Source organism: Melozone crissalis, unplaced genomic scaffold (assembly GCF_028551555.1).
Source record: "Melozone crissalis strain CALT ecotype California unplaced genomic scaffold, PUWL_Pcris_2 ptg000008l_1, whole genome shotgun sequence".
Taxonomy (NCBI): Eukaryota; Metazoa; Chordata; class Aves; order Passeriformes; family Passerellidae; genus Melozone; species Melozone crissalis.
In genome coordinates this window covers 14,005,988-14,032,217 of record NW_026535786.1, presented here as the reverse complement: position 1 = coordinate 14,032,217, position 26,230 = coordinate 14,005,988, and the positions used below count along the sequence as shown (strand labels likewise).

Here is a 26,230-nt window from a genome sequence, read left to right as displayed (position 1 = left end):
ATATGTATTTTGCTTTTTTGAGTTATTGTTTCCAGTGTTCATTTTTTATTCTGTTTTTGTTTTTGTTTTTGTTTTTGCTTAATCCAAATTAGACACATGTATTTTGATGCAGACAATGATTTTGATTTTGTTGACTCTCTTCTTCTAAAATATTCTAAAATACAGACTGACTCACAAAGACTTAAATTGATTAAATAAGAAAGAGCAATCTAATGTAAAGAGCCAGCAGAAAGAAATACTGGTTCACGCAACATACTATTAACCTGTAGAAATTGCTGCCATAAAAAGAAATTTAACCCAAAAGCAAACATCAAAGCACAGGTTGAAGAGCATTTCTAAAAGATTCTGAAAGGATTTTAGAAAGGCTCTAAAACTCTCTGGTCAAGATTAAACCAATAATTCATTATTAGGAGTAAACAAAAGCCAACAAGGTGAAGGACAGATTGTCCCCACCCATAATCCCCCCTACCCTTTTCAGCAGCATCCAAGGCAAGACACAGTAAAAGTCAGAATACAGTCAGACAGACTAGCACAGAGCTGGGAATGGCATTGGTATATTTTACTTCCCTTGTAAAAACAAAAATAAAGAAATGCTTGCAGAATTGATCTTTAAAGGTCTTTCTACCTTTCTGGTGCTTTTTCAATTCAGAGGAAAAGAAGTTTATTGACACAAGGAAAGCTGTAAACTCTGCAGCCATAACTTACAGCCAGGTTTAAAGGGGCTTCAGCCTCCCACAGCTTTCAGTGTTAATGTCTCAATCTCATATTAGAATTATAGTGCAAATAAAAAACTGACACATACCCCCAAATTGCATTTTAAAATTATTTTTATATTATAAATAAACTATATTGCCATTTTTAAGTATCATTGACTATACTGACTATAAAAAATTGTTCTGAAGAGCTTCTTCAATAATCAAGGTAACAACTCAAACTGTTTTTAAGAGACACTTCCTATGAAGAGGACAACTTACAAACTCCAAGAACTCAATTTTTAAAATTTCTTGAGAAGACAGAATTTTTATTTTTATTGCAATATTGCCTGGACTTCACAATCTGGCACCATATCTTCACCCCTTCTGTTGTGCAAACACAGGTGGCAGTATTTTTTAAATGTCTGTCTCGAGAAAACCACTGAGGAAGCCTCACAGACAGAGAAGAACACAGAAGGAACAATTGCAAAGATTTATTTAGCGCTTTCTGTGCTTGGCACTTAGAAACAGAGTTCCGTGCATAGGGCAAATCTTTATACAGCTTTTTCTTCATACATATTTTACATATCATTTTTATTGCCCTCTTTTATATTCATAATATTGAATACCCCACTAGGCATATAAATACATTTATCTACAACACCTCACAACAACTCTCAATAATATCTGTATTCTGTTACTTGGTATTTGCATTTTCACACAACTTAAATGCATAGCTTGCACCAAGCTACAATTGTTTTCCTATTTTTAAAGGATTTGAAGAGAAAAAAAGGGAAAAAAAAACCAAGGAAAAAAACAGAAAATAAAGATGTTAAAAGGCAATGATCTATTTGGTTAAACAGAGACCATGTGGCAGGTGGAAGGTTGGCAAATACTCAACCTCACTGTTTCTGAAATGCTAATGGTTTTCTACGGCAACTCTCGCATGCAAGATCAGCTGCACTCCTGCAGAGCTCTCTTTTCTCATCACTCTTCCCCATGAGCTCAGTCTGGACAGTTTCTTCCCAGTGGGATGAGTGCTGTGGGAGACACTCATTCCCCACAAAGGCTGTCATCCATTCCGTTTCGCTGCGTTACTTCCAGTCAAGCCAACAGGAGCTGAGCCCCCTCCCCCCATTCACCTTCCCAAAGTTCCATCCCCGCTTCTGTCTGAGGCTCACTTGTGAGCTAAAACTTTTCTCTCCTCTCTCTCCCACCTCCATCTGCAGGCTGGGTGCTTCTGAACTCAACCTCCATAAAGAAACAGCCGGTTGGGCAGAGCCATGGTGAGAATGAGAAACCTCTTCAGAAGAAGCTGCAGCTCCTCCACGCCATTCCTGTGCTACAGTGGAAGGAAGACCCACAGGCCTCACTGGTTCCAGAAATGGGCTGAGCCACTCTGGCAGTGAGGAATTGTCTGGGAAAAGGGAGGTCTTTAGTTTAGACCTTTGGGCAGTGCAGCTTCAGAGGATGAAGCCCTGGGAGACTGCCCTTCTTCAACACTTGGAGGAGACAGCACAGGGAATGGATCCCTCCACGCTGAAAGCTCACACTGCCTAAAGTTAATGCATAAAACAGTAAATTCAGCTGCTTCTCTCCAGCTCCTCGTTAAAGTCATGCCCTCTTCTCTGCAATGTCCAGGAAAAGCAGATGCTCCGTGCCGGTCTGGAGGCCCTGGGCTACAACAAGCGGCGATGGCTGTCAGTCAAGGCTCTCCAGAAGGTTTTGGGGCACACACCTAGATGGCTTATGTTCTTGTTTATCGTTACAATACTAGTTCCACTATAAGTTCGAAGGCAAAAGAGTACTGGGATGGGTTCACCCCTGGGAAGGATGAAGGTCCTTCGATGCCGAGGAAAGGCAAGGCTTGTTAGACCATGTGCACAGACATCTGTGAGGAGGAGCCCTGCACCGCTCCGTACTGCCTGTTGTCACAGGCCGCTGCTGTCTGCTGGTTGCTGGAGGGAGGGCTGATCATGTGCATCCCGTGATCCATCCCTGTGGAAAGGTATTGCCTCTCTCCAAAGGCCCCACCGGAGGGGGAAGAGCAGAGTAAAGTGCTTTGGGAGGTGGTGAGTTTCTCTGGGCTTGCCGCCAGCCTGGGGGAAGCAGGGAAATTGTATCCATAGAGGTTGTAGGGATTGTGCAGGGAGAAGGCATTGTAGGAGCTCTGCTGCATGTGGCCGCCACCAAACATGTGTGAGGAGGAGGAGGTGGAGGCAGGGTTGCCTGCTTGCATAACATACTGAAACTGGGAGCTGGGGAAAGATCCCAGCTGGCCGCTGTACGCCTCCATCTTGCTGTTGCTGGGCAGGGAGGAAGGAGCCGGCATTCCTGAGATCAAGGAGGGAGTCCTCTGAGGCATGAAGGTTTCGGAGGGCTGCGAGGCAGAAGCGCTGCTGCTCTGCAGCCGGTTGTAGCCCCCGTCGCTCAGCCCTGGGTAGCTCTGCAGCGCTGCCATGTTGCTTCTGGCGCAGGGAGGATAATCAGACAGGTTGAGGTTGCAAAGCTGACTCTCCCGGCAGCCAACATTGAAAGTGTTGGGGGCCAGATGGAAGGCTGGAGGAGAGCAGGATGGAGAGAGAAGGTGAGAAGAAGCGGATGGTGAGGGGGTCCCCGTGCTGGAGGTGGTCGGGGACGTTCCTGTGCTGCCTCCTGCAAAACAAAACACATGGGAGGATGTTCAGCACCCAGAACCACACCTGCAAAATGAGACGGCCTCATTGAAAAACAGCTTAGTTCAATAAAGAAGCAAGGGTGGTAAAATGGCCACTGGAAAACTCAGCCTTTCTTGGCAAGGGCCCTTGCTTTATTAATAGCATCCCTCAGTCTTTCTTTCTGCTTTTTTGTTCCGACTTTGTATTTCAACAGACATTTTATTCCCTTTTAAAATGGGAGAGGGAAGCAAGCCTGCCACAGAGTAACCCAAGGCACTGGGAAAGCTGCGAGGAAAGATAGTTCCATCAGTCAAGAGATCTGCCAGGCATGTTTATCTAGTTATATTAAGGGGGAAAGAAAAAAAAAAGGCAATTTGGTAATTTCTTCTCTCTCCTGGTCTGCAGGAAGATCCCCAGTCATGAGTTGTTTGGTCCCACTGCAAACACGCTTTATCATCTGCTCGGGGGCTTGTGGTGGGAAGTGGCTGAGAGCGTGTTGGACTTTGCACTATTCAGCATTTTTGTCAGCTGGCTCACGGTGCAGCAGCACTGATTCAAGCCAGAAGTAACACTAAAATGAAGGGACACAGTTTCAAGCTATATCCTGCTCCACAGAGTGCAGAAAGGGGACGTGTCAGGATTTTCAATCATGTGCGTAAAATTTAAAAGGGATTCCATATGTTGCACCACTGATTTTAACAAAATATTGATATATATGCATGTCAGTAGTATCAGCGCATTATACAATATTTATGCTATGAATGATGGAATTGACCATTCTGCACAGCAGAGATGCTCACATGTTCTGAGCTGGGAAAATAATACTGTGTAATACTACCAAGAATGGTAGGAAACTGAAAGTAAGTGTTATGAAAAAGACAATGGCACAATTTTGAACTTAAGTGCTTATTTATAGGCAACATTCTGAATTGGAGGAAGCTTCCTTGAACAACCAGGAAAATCAGTTAAAAGAATTCAGTTTTCTGATGTGAAAACTCTTCTTTTCATTTGATTATTCTCTTTGTACAAGATTCCCTTTCTGCATTAGGGCAACTAACACTGGAGACTCTTGTAAAATGACCAAAGTGATGGTGAAAAAATTTGACCAGGGAATAAACAGACGCAGAGGAACTGGAAAGCAGCATTTCCAACAAGGTAGAAAATTACAGATGAGAGGCAAAGGGAATTGAAAAGACAGTGTTTGAATGGGCAGGTGAAATTTCACCAAGGCAGAGATTGCACACTGAGGATCAAAAATAAGGGACAACTTTTTCTTGTATCATCTTACATGGAAAAAATCCAGCAGAACTTTGAGACCAATCTAGGTCTGCTGCTGAAGGGAAAAAAAAAAAAAAAAAAAAAGGAAGAATTTAATGCAGTGTTGCTTGATGAAAAGAGAATAGGTGATGCTAGGTGTTAAGAGATGCACTAGAAAGATGTGTTCTGTGTCAGTATATGATAGTGAAAATGAAAGTGAGATTATATCTGACTCTTTCTGACACATCTAGGGTGAAATAGAATGGGGAGTGAAAACCTTGAGACAGTAATAATATTTGTGATTTTTTTAATTTTAATTTTTTTTAACCCAGATTCAGAAACAAGAAGAAAAACAGCATTGGGTAAGCACAGCGTGGAGTGATGGCTGTTGATCCAGGCAACTCTAACAAAAAGGCAAATTTCTGTGTTGCCAAGTCAGAGCAGTCATTCCCATTACCAGCCATGGGGAGGAATGCTTACCAGTTATTGCTGAGCCACTGACTCCTTTTGTCATTCATTCCAAAGCATAAAAGAGAAGCATTGCATCAAGTCTCCATTAAAGTAAATGAGAGAAACTGAATTTTCAGATGCCACCATGGACTCTGCTTTCACTTCTTGACAATACAGAAATGCTCAAACTTGCTTACGCATTTTAGCTCCAGAGTTCAAAGGCTTGTTGTGTAAGTTTCTAATTTAAAATTTATTTTAAAGGCTACACTTTCCTGGTTCATTTAAGGTCTCTGTCAGACAACCTTGGGCTATTTTGGCTGTGGTAAGTAAAGATGGCACCTCCTTCAGCCTTTGTCTCTGTCTCTCTTTTACAGGTTGTCAATACTGCAGTAGGATCAGCAGAAGGGAAGGTTGGCTTTTACACAAGTAGTTCCACTCCAGCCTGTTTTAGTTGAAATTGCTGAAAAAGGTGAGATTGAACACAACTCCAGACAACTCAGACTACTGAGTTTTTTGTTAGCCCTGCAGTAAGTAGCACAACCTCTAACAGGGAGAACAGGCAGACAGTGAATTCATGTACCATCTTCTAGTTATCCAAGACCAAAATATAGAGATCAAACAATCACAAAACAAATACAGCACAAAGTCAGATATATTTAGCCCACAGTAATCCTGCTTTTGACTCTTTACACCATTTATTTCATGAACAAACTGCAGAAAGTGACTCCCTTGCTGATAGTGTCTGGAGAATAAGTGAAAATGCATATGTATATATGTATGAGTATTTAATGATGTTTGAAATAAAATATATAGAATAAATTATTAAATGCAATGTCTTAATTTCAGTCTTCCTTTGTCCCAGAGCTAAACGTTATCAACTCAGTAGGAGAAAAGTGCACACACCAGTTACCAGGGAGAGATGTCATTAATTACCACTGTAAACAGCCAACTGTGAGTTCCCTTACTAAACTGAACAACCAGAGTTACAAAGCACAGGTTCAGACTGTGAATTCCTACCTATTCCTGAATTTTCCAAATCTGTTTGCTTACAAGAATTTTCTAACAAGCAAGTTCTTAACTTTGCCAACCTTGTTTTGAAACTTTAAAGCTTTATGCTTTCTTCATTTTTTCTATTAATTCTAGTATTAATATTTGAAGCCTGGGGTTTTTAACATGTTCACAGATATGGATATATCACTCTCTCACTTTCTCTAGAGGATATATTACAGCCTGTGACTTACATGGCTGTCAAAGATACTCAGAAGACAATCTAGAAAGAATATGGAAGTGAATCCTTCATCCTGCTTGTTGGAATAAGGATCCTTAAGATGTGAGAGGAGGGTACAGAGAGATCTGCTTGTCTAATTTGCATTTAAATTGGGTGTCATTAGACTTTATTCATCTGCTGAGAAGCTACAATCCAGTTGTACCCATAACTGAGGTTTTGGCTACACAGAGTAAGTTTTGCTTGTAAGAAGTTTCAAGCGTTGCTTAATGGTTCCAAAACTGAGAATTGCACATTTCGGTCACCTCCACATTGCACATTTGGACATCAACTCCAAAGAGGGATTGAGTGATTCTGCTTTGAATAATCCCTATTTGGAGGCCAATAGGAAAACCCTGAAGCGACAACACAGCATTAGGCAATAGGGTAAAAAAGACTTTTTTTCTCTGTAACTTCAAAATGATGAGGAGGTAAGAGATCCATCAATGTGAGCAAGTACCAAACCTGACAAGTCTCTTTCAAGAATGCTTTGTTACTAGTGCCAACCACAAGCACAGGACATGCCACACTTCGGCTGCAACAGAGCATAATCCAGAATCAAGAAGTTCCTCATAATTTGCAGAGTAATCTTTACACCTGTAAGTGGAACAGGAAATAATACAAAGCAAGGCCTCTCTCAGCTCATTCTCTTGGGACCAGCTCCACTCTGCTCTGAAGGACATTTCTTGGCCACCTTTGCTGGCAGCCCCAAGTGTGGGCCATACACAACCTGGACTTTTGTGAAGTTATAACTTGGTCTGTAGATGTTACAAAGTCAGCCAAATACCCCTAGAGATGGCAGCAAGCCCAGTAAATATATCCACACCATACCACAGTCTTGGAAAAACAGATGTGTGTGTCATTTCAATGGAAGGCATGGATAGAAACCAATCTAGTTAAACTGATACACAAAACTGTGTTAGGTCTGGTTTAAGTCAACTGAAACCACATTTAAGCAAGAATAAAACGAATCCCTCGATAGTTGCCCTCTGTTCCTTTTCTCTACCCACCATTTCCCCTGGAAATAATTGCCAACACCAAAAGTATTTACCGGCAATGTCACAGTATCTCTCACCTCCACGCTTACCATGACTCCAGAGTGATTAATTACTATTTTGAGCAGCCCCTAGAAGATAATTTTTTGGCTCTGCAGGCATTGGTTCCACATCTGTGCCGTTACTGAGCCACATTTGTATAACATAGAAGGCTCAGAATTTCAAAGGCCCCTCCTTTGTATGTGAACCCTGCCCCACACAGCAGGGGAAAGTGTCTGTCCTCACAGTACCCTGCTATTCTATCCAGGGTTTAGCCAAGCAATGCTGTCATCCTGAAAGGAGCTGATTCTCTGGGCATACACGTGATAACTAAATTGACCTTATCAAAAGGAGAGAAGCATTTTCAATGAGGGGAACTGGAGAATGATCAAGTGCAAGAGAAGTCAAAATTTGCAAACTGGGACCAAGAAATAGGGGAAAAGAAGAATGAAATCATGGTGGAAGACAGAGAGACCATGTGGAAAGGATGGGATGTAAAGGCAAACCTTCCTCTTCTTGTCACTCTTATGACACCAAATATAAATGCTGTCTGCACCAGTGTCAGGTACAGGCCCACAAGGCTTAGGGAAGAAATTACAGCTTTTCCTTTGGGTATCAACAAGAGGTGCCATTAAAATATCATCTCAAATAACTTCTGACTGGCATTTCCTTCCTGTCACATGTGTCCATCTACGCCACAGTTATGGTGCTGTCTTCCTGTATGTCCCAAATAAACCTTTGCTTTTACTAGACTGAGCTTGTGTTAAGGACAATTTCAGGGCAAACTGCAGCCCAAGCATACACAGTCCGTAAGGTATGATGTGCCTTAAAATGAGGGGTTGGAATATTCTGGAAACATTCAGCATGCCAGGGCACCTGAAATGCTACAGGGACCTCTTCCACAGAAGGCAGGTCACGTAGAGAACTTCTACCACTGCAGTGTAGATGGAAAATGCATCTGCCAGCAGCCAGCATTTGCCAAAGGAGCTTTCTGGCAACAGCAAGATAGTGGGGAGAGCATCAGAGCCAAGGGAGTCTGAGGCAATTGTGCTGGAAAATTTTCTGGGATCTCTCTTACAAATGACACCATATTATTCACTCGACCCTCAACTTATCCCAACCTCCTTTATCTGAAAGGTACACATAAATCAAACTTTGGCCTCCACTGCAGCATATTTTCCTTGCTAATCTTTCCAGGCATTGGATGCTACCATCACCTGCAGTGCCTCCATAAAACCTCTTGGTCCCTGAAGTCCTTGCTCAGTGCAGAGCTGCCATCAGCACAATATACCTGAACAGGAATGCCATACTCTGTGCAATGGCAGAGTCTCACCAGACAGACAGGAGCTTTAGAGAGGCTTGGGCAACTTGGTCACAGCCTGCAGCTCTCAGCATGGCTGGTCTCACACAGGGGTGAGCTGGTATTCACTGTCACATTGCAAACAGATGTGGCTGCATGTCCTCAGAGCTTCTGCTTTACTTTCTGACAAGGATGGGAGCACAAGGTGGTTTACATTAAGATTTTATGTTTTGATGGGTCAGGCAGCACAAAGTTATTCTTTGACTGCAAGAGCTTAGCCCACTCCCGCCTACAAGCTGGTTTAACTTGTGGCCAGACATGAACTATGGGGTCAGCATGGTCAGCCCACAGCCTGCAGGCTGTGCAGAGCCCACAGGACACTGTCCAGCCCACAGCCTCAGCCAGGCCATCTCCTTCCACCTCCATATGTGAACAGGACCTGATGCTTGGATTGATAGCTCCACAACCTCACCTGGAGGAGCCACAGACCCTCTTCTGACACTTGCCCAAGATGTTGGCACCTTCATCATATGATAGGCATGTGTCCAAGCACCTGAGGGTGCAGAAAAAGGGGAATGTGGCCACTAGTCATTCACCTGGCTCACAACTCTCCTCCTGGCACTTAACTTGGGCAAATAAGCCCTCCTGAGAGGTAGTTTATGTTCACTTGGGCACAGAGCCATGCTAATGCAACTCTCCAGCCTTTCAAATGGAGCTGGCCAGGAGCTGGCATGTGTCTGGCCAGCAAGGAGCGCAGAGGAGCCTGCCCATGCAGATGTACTCCAAGTCGTTTCTAAAAGGTCTGGTTTTTGTGAGGACTCTACAGTCTTGGATACATATATACAGGGTCTTTCTAAAGAACAGGCAAGAGCAACTCTTACCAGTGTTTTGCTGTGTCCTATCCTCAGACACAACAGTAAATAAATGTAATGGCATGTATGCAGGAAAACAAATTTGCACAAAAAGGTAAATCCTACTATCATTCTGTGTGCTTCCACACACAGGCACGCTAAGTGTGGCATATGAAATTTACTCTCCACCCTCCAAGCCATTTCACCTTTGGTAGCAGAATAAAAATGATTTTTTTTTAATTGCCCAAGGATGGGAATCTGAGGGAGTAATGAGGTTAGGAGGGAGGGTTTGTGCAGATTGCCAGGCAGTCTGACAGTTAGATTATGAGGCCAGAGTGTGCCACTGTAACTATCTGATCTCATGTCCTTTTGGAGCCAGGCGTAGCACAAACCTGGATCCATTTCTGCTTCAAGCAGCACATGCCTCAGTCCTGCTTGGTGCCTTCAGACATCTAAATGCCACAATATCAGGTGTCACTCCTGCTCTTACCTACCATGGCAACTTTTTCCTTGCAAGTACAACTGGCAGCCCAAGGTCTCTGCTCCCAATCCTAGCTCTCCAAAATTCAAACCTAAAACCTCCAGAAGGACTGAAAGATTCTTCATCACCACTATTACCCCTCTGAGTTCCCTCTTCACCACCTTGGAAAACTAAATGGCTTTGATGCCTGTTCCTTGTCTTCTCACCAAGAAAGAGCAGAGCCACCTGGTCTGTGACATGCTGGACTCTCTCTTCACTCCTTCTCTATTTTTAGGAATGAAAACTTCCCACTTTCATGGGAATGGGAGCCATTTCTGTCTTCACAGAGTGTAGCTGCCTTTTTTCTCTCTAGAGCCCTTGGCCAATTATCAAATTATGAATCCGCTGGTAAAATCTTTAAAAGGCCCAAATGAGACTCAATTCCTATTGCATGCCAAGTTGCTGGGTTGTAGAGGAAACATAAAGAGTACTTTGTAGTTCTTTGGGATACAGCTCACAGAGCACATAAAAAAAAGAAGATAATTACAGCAATAGATTTAAGGGGGAAAGTATGTACTGTATGGCACAAAAGTGAGGAATGAAAGGAAATTTTGGTTAAGGTTAGCAAATTATAAAGAAGGACTTTTTAAATAAGTTTCCTCAAATTACAAGAATCATTGGAATTAATGGTAGATCTAGAACAATTCAGAATAATACTTTACTTCCCCTTACATCATAGAAATTTCTTCTAGGCAGTCTGAGCAGTCAGAAAGTTTTATTTCTAACTTGCCTCAGTCATCCTCCAAGAAAAAAATATCAAGATCTAATGGTAAAAACCAATGTTCTTTTCTAATGTGGACAAAGAGTATGATTCAGGAGATGTGATTTTCATTCCCATCCATATCCAGAGCACCAAGACAGGTGAGGATAAACATTGAAGTACTGTGTCAAGTTCACGGAACATGTAAATTTTATTAATAAGAAAATTATGTGCTACTCTTAGGAAACCATTCAAACCTTCAAAGTATCATTGCCCACCTCTAGTCATTCATGTAAAATCTGATCACCATTCACCAGATAACAGAGAGCTAGGCTTCAGCCACTGGAACTCAGGGCAAACACCCTTCTGGAGTAACAGAGCACTTCAGGCTCCTTTCAGGTCCTCGGGAAGTGGCACAGACTTTGACTTCCAGCTTCCTGTGTCACATCTGGGAGGGCATTTTTTGGTGCTTCCAGTGAAGCACCAAAAACGTCCCTTCGAAAGGAAAACTGTCTGCAGCTCAACCTAGAAGAAACTGGAACAGTGTTTCCCCTGGTGCTTTGTTTGAATGAGGCAATCTACGAGCCATTGGAAGTATGTAGCAGAAACCAGTGCTTGATCCCAATAACTCTGGCAACAAATGCTCTGTTTCCAATCTCCTCTTCAAGGTCAAAAGAATCAAGCAGATAATTGAGTCCACACCCAGCTATGTGACCTCTGCCAATAGCCTAGACTGTTTACAATTGATTTTGAAAGGGAAGCAGAATCCAGATTATCCTGGTGGCGTTGCTGACAACTGAAGGCTGCCTTTGGGAGGCAAGGGGCCAATCAGATGAATTTGTAGGTGGTTCAACCTCCCTTGGCATAAGAGCTCCACTCTTTTGGGAGATGCTATTTTTGGGATCTAGGATCTCAGATAAAGCCAAAAGGATCTTAACAGTTAAACACTTCTTTCTTTCTCCAGGCCCCTGTGATGCCTTCAGATGAAGTTCTGGAGAGCTCAGTCTTGACACCAGTACACATTTGTGTATTCAAGATTTTGTTTTCCTATGGGTGCAATCAGGGCAGCTCTCTGAGCACCACCCCTATGGGGGAAGAGTATTATACTGAATAAGTTACAGGCAGTACAGACAAACTTTGGCAAGAGAGAGGTGATGCCTGCCCAGAAAGGGCAATGTTTACAGAGAAGCTGGAAAAGCAGCAATGTCTCAGCTCGGGGTATCTGTCTCACATCTGCTGATAGCCCGTGCAGACTTAGGGTCTGTCTGGAAACATCGTTACTACAAGAAAACATTGCTCCTTTCCAGCACTAAATGAGACCTTTGAATCTCTTCCACACCAAGGAGAGGGAGCCTTTTGTGAGTATCCTTGTTGACACAAGACTGCAGGGTTAAGATATTCCCCTCTCAGAAGGGGACAGTGGGACCTGTACTCAATCAGTTTGTACATGCATGCTGCTTTAGAGGTAGCACCAGCTGTCTCACCAGCAGGGAACACAGCCCTTTTTCCCTACAACACCCTTGTAGATGATTCCCAACGCTGATCTCAAGAGCCATCAATGCCAATTTTGCAGACTCTCTAGGAGGTGTGCTCTCTACTCTCTACCTCCAGTCCAAGATCAATGCAGATGCTCAAGCTGATGTAGAAGGGGTTGAATCTACTGCATCTACCCTTTGTTGGATCCCTGGCAAAAGCACTTATTCAAGAAGAGCCCATTTGGAAAGAAAGCTGCCCTGAGAGCTGCCCAGTCATGTTTAAGACGTTTGACTCTTTTGCATTTGTTATTCATGCATCAAAACAATAATTAAATAACAAAGTGAATTTTTATCTGCTGCAAGCCAAGTGATAGATCACATCATATGACTGTCACATTGGTCCTGAAGTTCTGCTTAGGAGGTATTTCTTCCTACCAGCTGCCAGGGTACCTTTGATTTCATTTCTTGATAAGTCATTGGCTTTTGTAGGAAGGATTACATACTCATCACTCTTCTAATATTGCCTTTTTAGTCTCTATGTCCTCACAAAACTTAGAGTCACTGATAGTGATCTGCTCATCACAATATCCTGTGGGAAACTGGATATCACAAGTGAGCCAGCAACAGCTCTTTTTACTCTTAGTGACATAATGCAGAGTTACTGGAACTCTGATTTTCTTTTTTCTCTCCCTCTTTTTTTTTTTCTTTTTTATGTTCCCTTTTAAAATCAAGAAACTGAGCCACAAATTTTTAATAATGAGAATCTGGATGAGGTTCAATCTAAATTTTGAAAATATATTCCAATTAAAGGCTTTAATAGATTCTTGGCTTTCTGCACGCCTCACTGCCATGTGCATTTAATAACACCAAGCCCCCTTTCTCACCAGCAGTAAGTAGACTGCAGTGTGGGTGATACCATTCCCCAGAAGGTCAGCTACTCCTGGATTGCCATTTCTGGAACATTTCGTGCAAAGGTTTTTCTCAGGGGAGACTTCTTTCCTTCAAAGCTGGCTGCAGCTCTGCTGTGATTGTGTCCAGCATGGTGCTCACTCTTGCGAAGCTGCGGATACTTTGGGATTACGCACTCCAAAAGAGAGGTTTTGTTCTCAAGCCAGGGGATTTCACTAAGACTAGCAGCATGTTCTTTCCCTTGGTAGGACAACATGGTGACCACTCGGGTCACAGACCTGCCAGGACTTGCTGATGTGCTGCCCTTCAGTGCAACACGTGCAACTACAGCTCATGGACCACGGGATTCAGCTGCACCAGGCATCTGCAACTGGGGGCGACATCAAACCCTCCAGTTTGCCTGGCAGCTGAAACCCATCATTGTGCAGATCAGAAAGTTATTCAATCCCTGCATGAAACAGCTGCATCCAGCACACCAAGTATCGATTTTGGTGCATCCCTTGCTCCGCATAAAGCTTGGGCCAAACAAATGAGCAAAGCACTAGGATGTAGGTCAAATGGAAGAAAGGATAATGTGGAAAAAATTGTAATATCTTTAGATAATTGTATCACATAGATGTGTCTGGAATACTCTGTGCAGACTTGTATTTAAAGAAACTATTATGAATCTGGGAAAGTTCCCACTAAAAGATAAGTTAAACAATTGGTTCTATTCACTTTGAGAGGCACAGAAGGGGGAGATAAAAACCTGTGAAACAATTAAATGTATGAAGACGGTGGATGAGGGGAAATTTGTCCTTAGCTTTTTAACACCCCACAAAAAGGGATAAACAGAGCAGAAAACTTGAAGTCTTTTGAATGACGCATGTTTGCATGCTTGCAACTTACCAAGCAATCTCTATTCCCCTTGCTACCTCTGTTCCCATCACTACTGACCATTTTGCAGCATTTTTGGGATTTGTACCTCTTAGGAACTGCACTAATTCATTTAGCTCTGGATAATTTAGTGCTGGAACCAGACTCTGCAGAGCAATACTGGGTTTGTCCTTACAGGAGGGCATGTTTGTAGTTGTCAGCTTGGAGATCAGTTAGCTCCTCATTTCAGAATACACACTAGCTTTTTGAAACTGGCACATGTGGCAGTAAATGAAATGCTCTCCAAAAAAACATCACATTTATACAGTTATTTTTATCAGTCAAATCTCTAACCTGGCCAAATAATTCAGTTGATTTGTTAGGCAAAACTATCTTGGAAAATTCAGGTAGCACAGAAGAATTTAGCTTGAAAGCAAGGAAGACACCATATTTATGCGGCTGATGCCCCAAATTTTTGCCCCAGAGAGTGTAATTTTTCCTATTACAGTAGGATGGATCCGTCTCTGGAAAATCAAAACTGAATTCCACAGTTCCTACAGGGAAACTGTTACAGCACATCCTTAAACTTCATGTAACTAGAACCTACTGTATTTTTTCCTATCACCACAGACAGCATCTTATTTTAGTACTTTTATCTATTCTCTCTCTCCTCACAGGCTGGATAACCATGGCTTGCTTCTCATCAGTCTAGGCATGTGGCCACTCTTGCTGCCCTCATCTTGTCTCTGTGCAGTGAGAACTCACTGCTCTTTAGCTGCAGTGCACACATCTACTCCCATAGCCCCCATGCAATTTCCCAACAAACATTTCAGGGGATAAAAGGAAAGCTTGCATTTCCTCAAATGTTTATTCAGAAATGTCAGATATCCACCCAGCTTTGATGAAACCAGCAGGATTTGGAATTAAAATATCAGTTTATTAAAAAAAAAAACTTAAAGTTTCTAATTCATAAATGTATAAGGGTATGAGATGACACCACGCAGTTCAGAGCACTGAAGCTCCAGATGAGGGAGAGGAGGAAACTCTGGGGCAAGTCACGTCAATGTAAAGTCTCAGAGGATCAGAGGTTCAATGGCTTATGCTGATGTCAGCTCCTAAACAGCAGTGATTTACTCACCTGTCACCCAGCTCGTGTGATTGAAAACAAGGAGACGAAGAGGTGTGAGCATGATATATCCTGGTTGTCTTACATTTGGAGGGGGGAATCACATGTGGCTTAAAGCCACCTCAGCATTTTTTGCTCTTTCTGTCAGCAATTCCAAGGACTCCATACCAGCATGTTTGTCCTTGCCTTAGGGGGCTGTCCCAGCAGCCAGAAATTAAAATAGAGCATGTTTGTACCTTAGCTTTGCACCTATTTTTGAGACCAGGGGTCAGCTCATTACAGCAGTTACCAGAGAGATGAGCACTGTGAGGGTTGGAATATTTCTGATTTATTAATTCATATGGCTAAATGCAGAGCTCAAAAACCCTTTTGTAATGAGTTATTTGGTTTTGAGGTCAACCTGTGAACACAGCTTCAGTTAAGGGTTGCCCTAGGCTTTATTGTCTCTGGTGCAGCGGTGGTGGTGCACAGGGCCTGCTGGTTACAGGGTACTGGCTTGCTTTCTGGCTTTTCAGCTGCCAAACTATATTATAACAAGCTAAAAATACATTAAATAGTTTCCTTTCCTAATATTACCTTACCACGTAAGCAGTAGCTGGACCTGGCACTAGGATGTTATCTGATAACTGAGGGGAGGGAGGCTGGCCATCCTGGATAGGGGGTGAGACATTGGAGAGAGGCTGCTTCAGTGACTGTGACCAGGAGGAGAGGCTGTTATGTTTCTATTTAGGTGGGCGATGAAAACATTTCTAAACCCTTGCTCTAACTCATCTCTGACCACGTGCCCCACCACAAGTGCTCCTCGACACAAGCCCCTGAGCTTGTGCAAAGTCCCTCCTGCCCCATGGTGTGCTATTCAAGAGGAGTTGGGTGGTCAGGTGAGGACCATGCACGGGGAGTCTAACAGAGCTGGCTGGAGTGTGCTCTGTCCTACTTCTGTGCTGTGCCATCAGAAAAATTATTTAGCAGGTGATGTGGGCCCTGGGGTGTTGCATGTAGAACTGGCAATCCATGGGGGACAATCAACAAGCAAGAAGAGATTCCTCAGCTGAACACTCTTCTGATTCTGCCTCGGTGATGGGCAACCCCAGCAGCCACCGCTGCTTCCCTGCATCTTGAGGAGAACACACCATCCATCCCTAGGTGGATTCAAGGTCTGGAGGGAAGTTTTGGGGGTGATGTCAAGCTTGAATGTGAGAGCAGGAGATCTGCTACACAGGAAAGGCATTTGGTGTTGATTGCTTACCTTTGCTGGTGTCACATTTGAACACCATTTTGAATTGTCTCTTTTCTTGAATGTACATTGTAATAAAAAAAAAGTATCAGGCTGCTGCCTTGATAACTCTTTCTCAGTGATCACTGTTTTTAACTAGAAATAGCTGCACTAAAGTGAATGGGAAAGACCTACCTCTGCAGAAAGCAAAATAGCAACAAAGCCTGAAACTAGAGATGAAAGCCCTACTTAACTAATGAGATATGTAAAGGGCAGAAGCTATGAAAAGACACAGCATGAACACTTGGTCTATCCAATAATTCCTCCCAGATTCTTACTAGCAGAAAGTGTCTCCAGCAAGGCCACTGTGTTTTGAAATCAGGCTAGCATGACCCCAAAGGGAGACATACTCTTGGTCTCCTAAAACTTCCAGAGGGCAAATCCCACCCCCACTCCACTACTTCCCCTTGTGTTTGCATACAAATGGCAAATGTAAACTGTAAATGGAGAACATTGTCTGACACAGCTGAGCATTTCCTCAATCTTTCTATGCTCTCTTCACATTTAACTCATGCTGTATACTTGGGCTGGTTTGCCCAACCCTACAATCCTTCCTGCTCCTCCTTCTAGCTCTTAGGACTCTAGCTCTAGGGAGACCAGGGAACCCAAGCGATTCCATTGCACCTCATAAGACATGGCCTGTCCACTGTTTCCATCCCTCTTTCTGCTCTGTGTCCTCTCACTTCAGCCGAGAGCTCAACAATGTGTGACATCCCCATTCCACTCGCTGGACACACAGCAAAGTGTGTGCATTGCTGCTTTTATGCCCTCTTCTCCTACTCTTTCTACAGGAGAAAGAACAATCTTTCTTGCCATCTCTTTGTTCACTCACCTTGCTGCTTCTGCATGGTAGTGAAATCTTCAAAGGTGAGAGTGCGCACGGGGGGCCTCCAAAAGGCGTAGGTCTCCATGATGGCCTCCAGCCCCGTCCTGTGCAAAGGAAAGAAAAGAAGGAGTGAATAAGAACGTCAACCAGCTGGGGATACAGGCGCTGAGGAAAGAAGGCTCTGACCTTGCTTGGCAAGCTGCCAGCGGCCACTGAAATGTCACCTTGGCATCTGTGAATTCCTCAAGTGAGTCTTCCCGCACAGGTGCTGGCCACGAGAGTAAAATGAAATTTCCCCAGCCCAGGATTTCAAAAGTTCCTAACGGTCTCTAAATGCCTTTTTCCTTTCTAGCAAGAATCTCAAGCCTTCTGTCTGCTTTCCAGAGGACACACAACTGTCAGCTCCTTAAGGCGTACTCAATTTATCATTGAGTGGCCCTCCACAATTTTGGATGTAAGCTGTCGTGCAAATAAAGAAGGCCTGGGATTCAGACTATTTAATCAGAGAGATTTTGCGAATTGCCTTTCCCTGCCACTTCACAGTTCTGGACACTGTTCCAAGTGCTATGAGAAGCCATCAAAAAGGGAATCTTCTTGGTTTTGAACTTCAACCAGAAATGTGTAAGATGCTCTTTCTAAAAGGCCAGTGATATAGCTGCTTTGGGTCCCTAACTCACCAAAAACACTTATCAAAGAGAAAAAGCCAAAAACCGATTGAGAATTTTTCTTCTTGAAAGGCTGGGGTCTCAGATTTTTTCTTGTTGTCACCACAAACTCCTAGCTCTGATGGTAGTCTCTTAGTGCCACAGGCTCAGTGAGGACAGAGGTGTGTTATAAAACCCACTGGAGTTTCTTCCCAGGAAAAGCTCTCCTCAGTGGAAGCTGTACACCGCTCTGTTCCCCATTCCTCACCTTCCCCAGCCTGTTTCCCCACAGTAGGTTACAGCCCTTGCACTGACTGAATACCAGGAGAGATTCTTCATCAAATGCGAGAACATATCCCCTTTCAATGCAAAAGGCACAACATCCCCAGAGCCGCCCATCAGATGTTGCGCTGACACTGGAGCTGCCTTTTCCTTCTGAAAATGTCTTTCTGCACATGCCTCCACTCACTCAGTTAACTTTCCAAAGTCTCCCCGGAAGCCTGGATGCTTTAAATACACTGGAGTTGGCAAACCAAACTCTGTATTTTAAGAGGAGGTTTAGAAGAGAGGTTGTTGCATGGTGTTTATTAGCTGCTAAGCTGTTAGAAGTAGAAACAGAAGACATCTCTGCATAGCAGTCTCACACTAGCGCTGAGCACATTACAACAAAACTATTTGGTTAATACAGTGGCCTCTGCCAGCTCATGGAGCTCAGATGCAACAAGGCAGGGCAGAATTTGAGCCCATCAGCTAAGCTGTGCTCTGTGTGCAGGAGCTGCCCTTTGACTACCACTACCACCCCCAGGATTTCCTCTGCTCCCTGTGTGTGAAAGTCACACATGTTCAGACTCCATCTGCTACTCAACACACACAGCCAGGAAGAGAACAGTACCTTTTTTGCAGCCGCAAGAAATGATCCCCAGCCCAAACACTGAGGGAAGACTTTCTGGTACTGTAGATCCAGGGGGCATAAAATGCCCTGAGCAAGTTGCAATGCAGCCAGACCTGCTGTTGAAAGGACCTGCCTTGATGATTAGAACCACGTAATGTATCAGAAATGCAGACTGAAAGTTCCAGCTGTGCTACTCCAGCTGCTCTGTGTCTGCCACAGGATCGCGTGGGGAAGCAGGGAGGCCAACTTACTGAGAGCAGTGACACACTGGCTGGCTCAGTCCTTAGGTCCCCAGGTACACAACCCCACTTTGCACCAGCACTGCGCTCCAGCTCTGGTCTCACATCTCACTTCAGTGAAATCCTGTCCCTAGTAGGAGGTGGCTCATGGAGGCACTAAAAGTAGATTAAATCTATTACCCTTGCCTCTCCCTACATCATTATCAGCTCATCAATTGACTCGCGATTCAAGGTTTCTAGCTCTCCATCTAACACTTTCCCCTATATCAATACAATTCTCAAAGGCACCATATAATTTCTGCTTCTAAAAGAAAAGGAAAAAAAAGAGAATAGCCAAGACTTAATAAAAAGAAGAAATAAAACAGTAAATTGGGAATAATATATTGCTTTCAAGGGTTGGACTTGACTGGGTCTGTGAGCTGATAGGGGGTAAATGGCAGCACTGAGAGTGTCAGAGCAGCTTGTAAAGCTGCTCTATTCCTGCCCTGCATGTCAGAGGAAGCAAAGATGCCAACACCAACAGGGACCTACCTCCTCCTGCTCCAGGGGAGCAGTTCTACAACATCCCCCTTGCTGTGAACACAGCTCCTGCCACCCTTCCCCTTCCACACCGTGACTGCTGGCAGCAGCAGTGTGGCCTTGCCCTGCAAAGCTGAGGGCAGCGTGGTGTCACAGGTACCTGAAGAATGAATGTCAAACTCCACAGCTGACTCTTCCTGCCCCAAATGTGAGTCCTTTACTCCCCACAAGTTTGCATATGTTAAACATGTGTATAAAAATATCCTCTCTGAGCATGTGGGTAACAGAGATCAAACTTATGTCCACTTCTCCTACGCACAAATTCAAGCCTCTATATACTAGACCAACCTTTTTTCCCATTAGTTTGTGGGTTTCTTTTTTTTTTTATCTTTGGTTTCTGGGTTTTGGGGCTCTTTTTCTTCATGCAGAAAAAAAATGTTGTGGGTGTTTTTAAAACAGCTTCTAAGCAGAAGACATCCTTACTGAATTTTCACATCCTTTCAGGTATCAGACAAGAGCCATGAGAGCAGCTTCATGTGCTAACCACCTAGGCACCTACCACACTATGAATGGAGTATTGCAGAGGAAAAAAACATTAATTCATGCTAAAACCAGCTCTTGGTGAGAAGGCACACCACCTTTGTGTACTGATTTTACAGCCCTAGCCCCAGCCTTTCTTCTGTCTGCAATGAATTCCTATTTTTGAAGGAAAATGTTGAGCGGATGAGATGGGAATCATGAAGTTTAATCCCCGTCAACTCTAATAACTGCCTCTCCTGTAGCAGTTCATGCCATTGGTGTGCTCCCACAGTCAGCAGAAGTACTGGAGTGCCATTCTGTGTGTGTGTTCCACCCCCTAACAAGGAAAAGGATCCCCACCTGGCCAATGAAGAGACATTTTGGGACAATAATAAATGTTGACAAAAAATAATTGTTTTCAGTGTTTCTGAAATGTCAGGAAATTTGGAGGGCCTTTGCTGAGGGTTGCTGATACCAAGTGTGCTGAACATTATCCATGTGGCATCTACTTTCTCTTCCAAGGACCTGCACTGAAAAATTAACTTCAAAATATCTATCAGACCATAAACCCTTCCCTCTCACACCATCTTTATGAAGGAAGTAAAAAAAAAAAGTATCAGAAGAGGTCTCACTGCCAGCATTTTTTTAATAAGGTCAGTGCTTTAAAAGGTATCCAAAATTTGCTCTCTCTTTTTCATTCATTCTTTTATTTTTAGTGCTATAAAGTTTTAATAATAGGCAATAAATGAAACAGTTCCATTGTCTGAAAAATGAAACGAGCTATCTGTGCACCTCCATAATCTATCCCATATGGCTGATCTTGCCATTCCCACTGCACACAGGATTCAGGCCATCATTTCATTGTTTGCTGGGGAAGCCAAACTATTGGCTCCAAGTGTCCTCCTGGCTCTCTTATCCTAGGCAAAGCTCAAAGAGTATTTCCAAACAAACAACTTTATTCACCTCAGCTGCCCACATCTGAATGGAAAGTGCTGGCTTTTCCTTCAGCCTAGGGTCTTTTTCTTCCATCACCCTGTTGAGTGTCCTGACTGTTTTCCCTTCTGGCTTCCTCCTGGATAAGGAGCTGCTGCAAGCATCCCACTGTCAGATGAACTTTACCCAGTCTCTAAAAATAATCTCTGTGGCATTAAACCTGCACCCTCACTACCCAAACATTTGGCTAGCTGAGCTCCATATGTTAAAAACCGGTTACTCAATCTCTTGAAGTTCAGGAAAGCAACCAAGTAATAACCTGCCTTATTCATACATTATGTGGGTATCCTTTCACCACCAGGAAACTTCTCTTCCAACATCAGGAACTTCTCTTGTTGCATTTCTACAGAGACTTTATATGCTTTTGCAAAAGGCAAAGAAAGCAAAAAAATCAGATAGAGGGAATCTCTAATAAACATGAACTAGGATTAACCTTCAAACACAGGCTATCTCTGCCATCCAACAAGACTCATGGTTAGATTCCTGAACCCCATTGCTTAACATGGTTTGAGTGCTCAAAGGCTGCTTAACATCAGCAAGCTGCTGAGCTGTTTCCATCCTTCCCTCTGAAACACCTCAGTGCTCCTTCTCCCAGCTCAAAGGCTGAGGCAGTAAGGACTGGAGAGAGACACTCATGAAAATAAGTGACAGAGATCCAAGAAAGGATCTGGGAAAAGTCTGCTTCCCCATATGGATACAGTCAGTCACACTATGATGGGGCATCCCCAGAGCAGCAGGGTTTTAGCCGCCTCTTGCACTGATGAAGGGAGATCACAGGAAATAAAGGGGCAGGCTGTAAGCAGATGAAGTGAAAGATCCAAAATGGAAGCTAGTTTTAAAAACGACAGTCACCTCCACAATTTCTGCAGCAGGAGACAGCAATGAAACAATAACAATAAATAAGTGGAGGAAAAATATCCATCTCCATTTAATGGAAGAGCCTCAACATAAAGTAGAAAGGAAATATCCTAGGAAAGAAGTGGCTTAAGAGTTCCTTATCTTCCACCATGCACTGCTTTTTCCCTGGGAGTTCTTTCCTCCATCATTTCCTGGCAAACTCTAACCATGGCTCTGACTCAGTATCCAATGTCTCTGGAATAGGATGTCCTGGAGCTGCCTCAGAATTCTGTCTCTGTCTCTTGCTGCTGCCACACCTTTATTTTTTCTTTTAAGTACTTATACATAAAACCTCTTGAACATGTACTACTCACTTGCCTGATTCGCAAATAGCCCTTCTTCAAATTACCCTATTTCTTCTGCAAAGGAGAAATTTTAATTTTCAGCAGGACCCTCTCCAGCCACAGTCTGAGGCACTGCAGTTGACTGAAGCTGTGGGAAGGACGTGGGAAGTTGCAGAGTATCACAATTGGTTTTTGACCAGTGATCCTAATGAGATTACAGATTCACAAGGGAGGGAAAAGCCATCCAGCACAGTAAAGGAAAGTCCCATTTGGAAAGTCCTTTCCACACACAGCTTGGACTTCAATGCTTTCCTCCCTCCTATGGGATTATCTGTGTATGTGTGCTCTGGGAAGGAGGCAGCTGAGCATTTGTGTCCTCCCCTAGCTGACAACAGCAGTGCAACTGCAGCCAGACCCCTGCTTGTGAGGCAGGCGCCTGACTGCTATATATGCTTGCAAATACCTTCGCCTGTTTTTTTCTTCCTAAAGCCTCAGGCTGCTCCCTTTGATGTGTAATACCTTAAAGATTTTAATTCCTCTTTACATCAGCAGAGAGCCTTACTGAGCCCTCCCCACAGCTGCAGCCGTGTAGCAATTTCCTGCCCTTTCTTAAATCAATGAGCTACAGAGATCAGCAATTCCCAACCTTTTCAGGAAACTGTCCAAATTCACTGAGCTAGGACCTTATTAATGCCTTCCACATTAATACAGCCCACCATGTACCTGGAACGGCATCAATCCCTCTCCCAAACCCAGCCCCCAGTGCAGCTGGATCTGTGCACACCGGGAAGATCCCACACCCAGGACACACTTTGCTTTCCCCACACGGGAGAGGGGAGCAGAATAAAAGCCACATATGCCTCAAGGAGAACTGGTGATCACAGCAAGGATTAAATGAGAGTGGCGACATCTTCATGCATAAATTCAGTAAAATGAGAGCAGAGGAGCTGAGGTCAGGTCCATTCTTTGGGATGATGGAGAGTGTAGCATTGAAGTGAGTGGTGGAAAACACAGGGCAGTTGCCCATTCATGAGCACTGACCTCACCAAACTCCTTATGAAGGAGACAGCAGTCCTGGTAAACACACACAACAGGAGCATGCAAGTAAAACTGAGTTACAGCACCCATGGGGACAGCAAATGAGGGCTGTGCACACAGCTTTTACCCTGGGCTGCAAACTCAGAGCTTTGCTTTAGGCTTCTTGTAATGTAGTCATATATGTCTAATTGTATAATTAAGGTTTAAAGCCTTTGTTACACTGATGTAAAGGATACCTACACCATTTAGATCTGAGATATTTAGATCTGCTGCACATTTTGCTGCAGGATTCATGAATGGCAGAAAAAGTTGAAACTTTTTTTTATTTTTTTGATTAGTTACCTTTTTTGATAACTCTGTAATGTCTTTTAGTAATACAATGGGGAGATTGATTAAAGCTCCATTTTAACTACTGTGCTGTTAAAATATAATTTCTTCTAAATAATATTTAAGGCATTCTACCGAATCTTCCCATAAAAATCATTATGGGAAAGACAAAATTAAGCAACACAGTCAAAGTGAAACCATTGGACACTGCTGAATAAAAACTGAAATTATTTGAAACTAGAACATTTTTGCACTTTTATCCTGCACACCTATGAGAAACTAATTTTTTCTTCTAACATAAAGCAAGAATTTGCTCTCCAAGTTTTGGCATTTCCTGTGAAAATTAAAATCTAAAAGTGTCCTTCAGCCAACTCTACATATAATAAAGAATAATTATTTTGCACAGTGTTAGGCTGTGACGTATTTGTCTGTTTTACAATCTGCTATGCACCATTTTTCTATCTCTGTTCTCTGTTTTAATTAAAAAATTTTAAAATTGCCTTTCTCAACCATAGACATATGCCCTGTGCACCCATCAGGGAAAGAAAGGAAGAGATCAGTGAGGAAACACAAACAAGATTCTGTTACCTGTTTCTCCCAGAATCTCTGAAACCTTTGGCAAAGGGGTTTCTATCAATTTTTAATCTGGTGATCTAAAAGGAAGAAAAAGAGAATTAATTGATATCTTCAATTTTTTTTTCTTTCAACAAATGAAAAACTTGGATTATTTCCATTCTTGCCCAAGCCACCTCTACAATGATCTTTCACACTTATTTCCCCAGACCTCTGTCAAATGTGCCCTTCCATTATCCATGAACAGATAATCTGCTTATCAAAACATGTCACCAGAGACAGAAATCATGGCACCATTAGGAAACCTGGCACAGTGCTGGGGCTGAGAAACTGTTCCTGGAGTAGAAGTACACCAGCTGCAAAGCCCCAGGAGTTGTTATTTATCAGTGGCCACGTGCTTTAGGAAGCAGGCACACTGCTCAAGTTTGGCTGCTATCTGAGTTATCTCAGCCTCAACACTCCAGATATCCAGCAGCTGGAGGCAACTGATGGACCTTCAAACAATGCTGAAGAGAAAAGCACAGGCAAGAGCCCCCAAAGATGTCAGGTGGCCACCCAGGGACACATACAAATCGCTGTTGCTCTGGTCAGCATCAAGGCAGCCCTCAAGAATTTTCTGGTCCGTAAATTTTTCAATTTTTTTTGTTTCCCTCCTCTAAACAAAGGAGGTAGAAGCCAGACTGAGTGCTTTGGGGGAATCTTCCTTCGTGCTTTATTTTTAAGCATGAATTCCATGTTGGTAAATACAGGCTATAACACTGGGAGTTTGACCTTGCAGCCTGTGGTATTATACTCCCTGTTGGCTATTCCACAACCCAGTGTAGCACAAGAACTTCCCTCTGCCAACCTCAGCTTGTCCTAGAGATTCTATGTTTGGAATGAAAGAAGAGTGAGATCTCCAGATCCTACCAAATTTGAGGTGGTTTTGCTGAAACTGCTCAAAAGGGACTAGTTTAATGCAGTCTGATCTGAAGGGGATTTGCAGGTGTTTTGCTTCTGTCAGAACCAAGCCCTTACTCTGGATATTAACCTCAGATCTGGAATGCAGCTCCTATTTTTGCAGAAGCTTAATTTGTGAACTTAATTTCCGCTAGCCTGACTTTGCAGCTGTCCTGGGACTTGTGTGTACAGAGACAGATATGTTCTGTGGAGGATGGAATTACAGCAGAGGGAATCCCTGTGGTGGATTTGCTAACATTTTACAATTGTTTCCAGAGACGCTTCCCCCAGTAAGGCAACACTCTGCAGCCACTGGAGGGCATGCAGGCCGATTCAGGGGATTTAGATTTGGTTTTAATGAAAATGTTTCTCCAGCCCACCAGAATCTCCTTACTGGTATTATAAAAATGTGATTGTGTCCCCCAGATCATTTTGAACAAAATTCCCAAACATTTGGAATTCAGAGAGACAGAAATGTCAGCGTTTCCTTATGGTGAGGCAGCTTATGGTGCCAATCCCTGACAGGGATCCCTCCTTTAGCATCTCCCTCCCTGTGTAATTATGTCTTATAATTCCAGTCATTAAGGAAGAATGACAGGCATAATTCCTGTAATTTCTTCTCCTTTCCCTATCCTCCTTCTTTGTCTAATCTACAGTCAAGATTTATGGAGTATCGGCATTTGGACAAGGGGGGCAGGAAGTTTCCCATACTGCAATGATAGCAAACCCACCAGTGTGTTGCAATGTTTTTGATCCTTTTTGGATCCTGATTTAAGTCAACTCAAGGGGACCAGATTGGAAAAAAAAAGCTGGGAGTCATGGGAAGAAAAAGAAGCAGTCATGGGAGCACTGTCTGCACCTGTGCTCTCTTATGCATTGCAAAATAAAAAACTCTGTAGCATTTCACTAAATTGTTAGAATTCACAGTTGTTACAAATTGGTCAAATATTGCAATCTGCCTTAAGCTGATTTAATAGGGGTCTGTCCTTCAGTCCCAGAAGACTGAAGTCTAGTTTAAGAAAAGTGTAGATCACTAACAAAGTCAAGGTCCCTAGAGAAAGTGTCCTGCTGTGGTGACATCTTTTCCTTATGGTATCTAAAGTCAATACTAAGTCTCATCACTGAGAACTATGCAAGATCCAACTCAAACACAAATTATCATAAAATTACAGAATGC

At 43.3% G+C, this 26,230-nt stretch overlaps 1 protein-coding gene across 1 annotated transcript in view; it reads right to left on the bottom strand.

The window, feature by feature from the left end:
* Window positions 1-2,562: 2,562 nt before the first annotated feature.
* TBX15 (T-box transcription factor 15) overlaps window positions 2,563-26,230 on the bottom strand; it is an 88,121-nt gene continuing 64,453 nt past the window's right edge. Inside the window, exons 6-8 of the mRNA XM_054269989.1 lie at window positions 24,130-24,194; window positions 17,196-17,293; window positions 2,563-3,347 (exon numbers count right to left, since the gene is read on the bottom strand). Of these exons, the coding sequence (XP_054125964.1) occupies window positions 2,563-3,347; window positions 17,196-17,293; window positions 24,130-24,194 (948 nt within the window). The remainder of the gene's footprint in view (window positions 3,348-17,195; window positions 17,294-24,129; window positions 24,195-26,230) is intronic.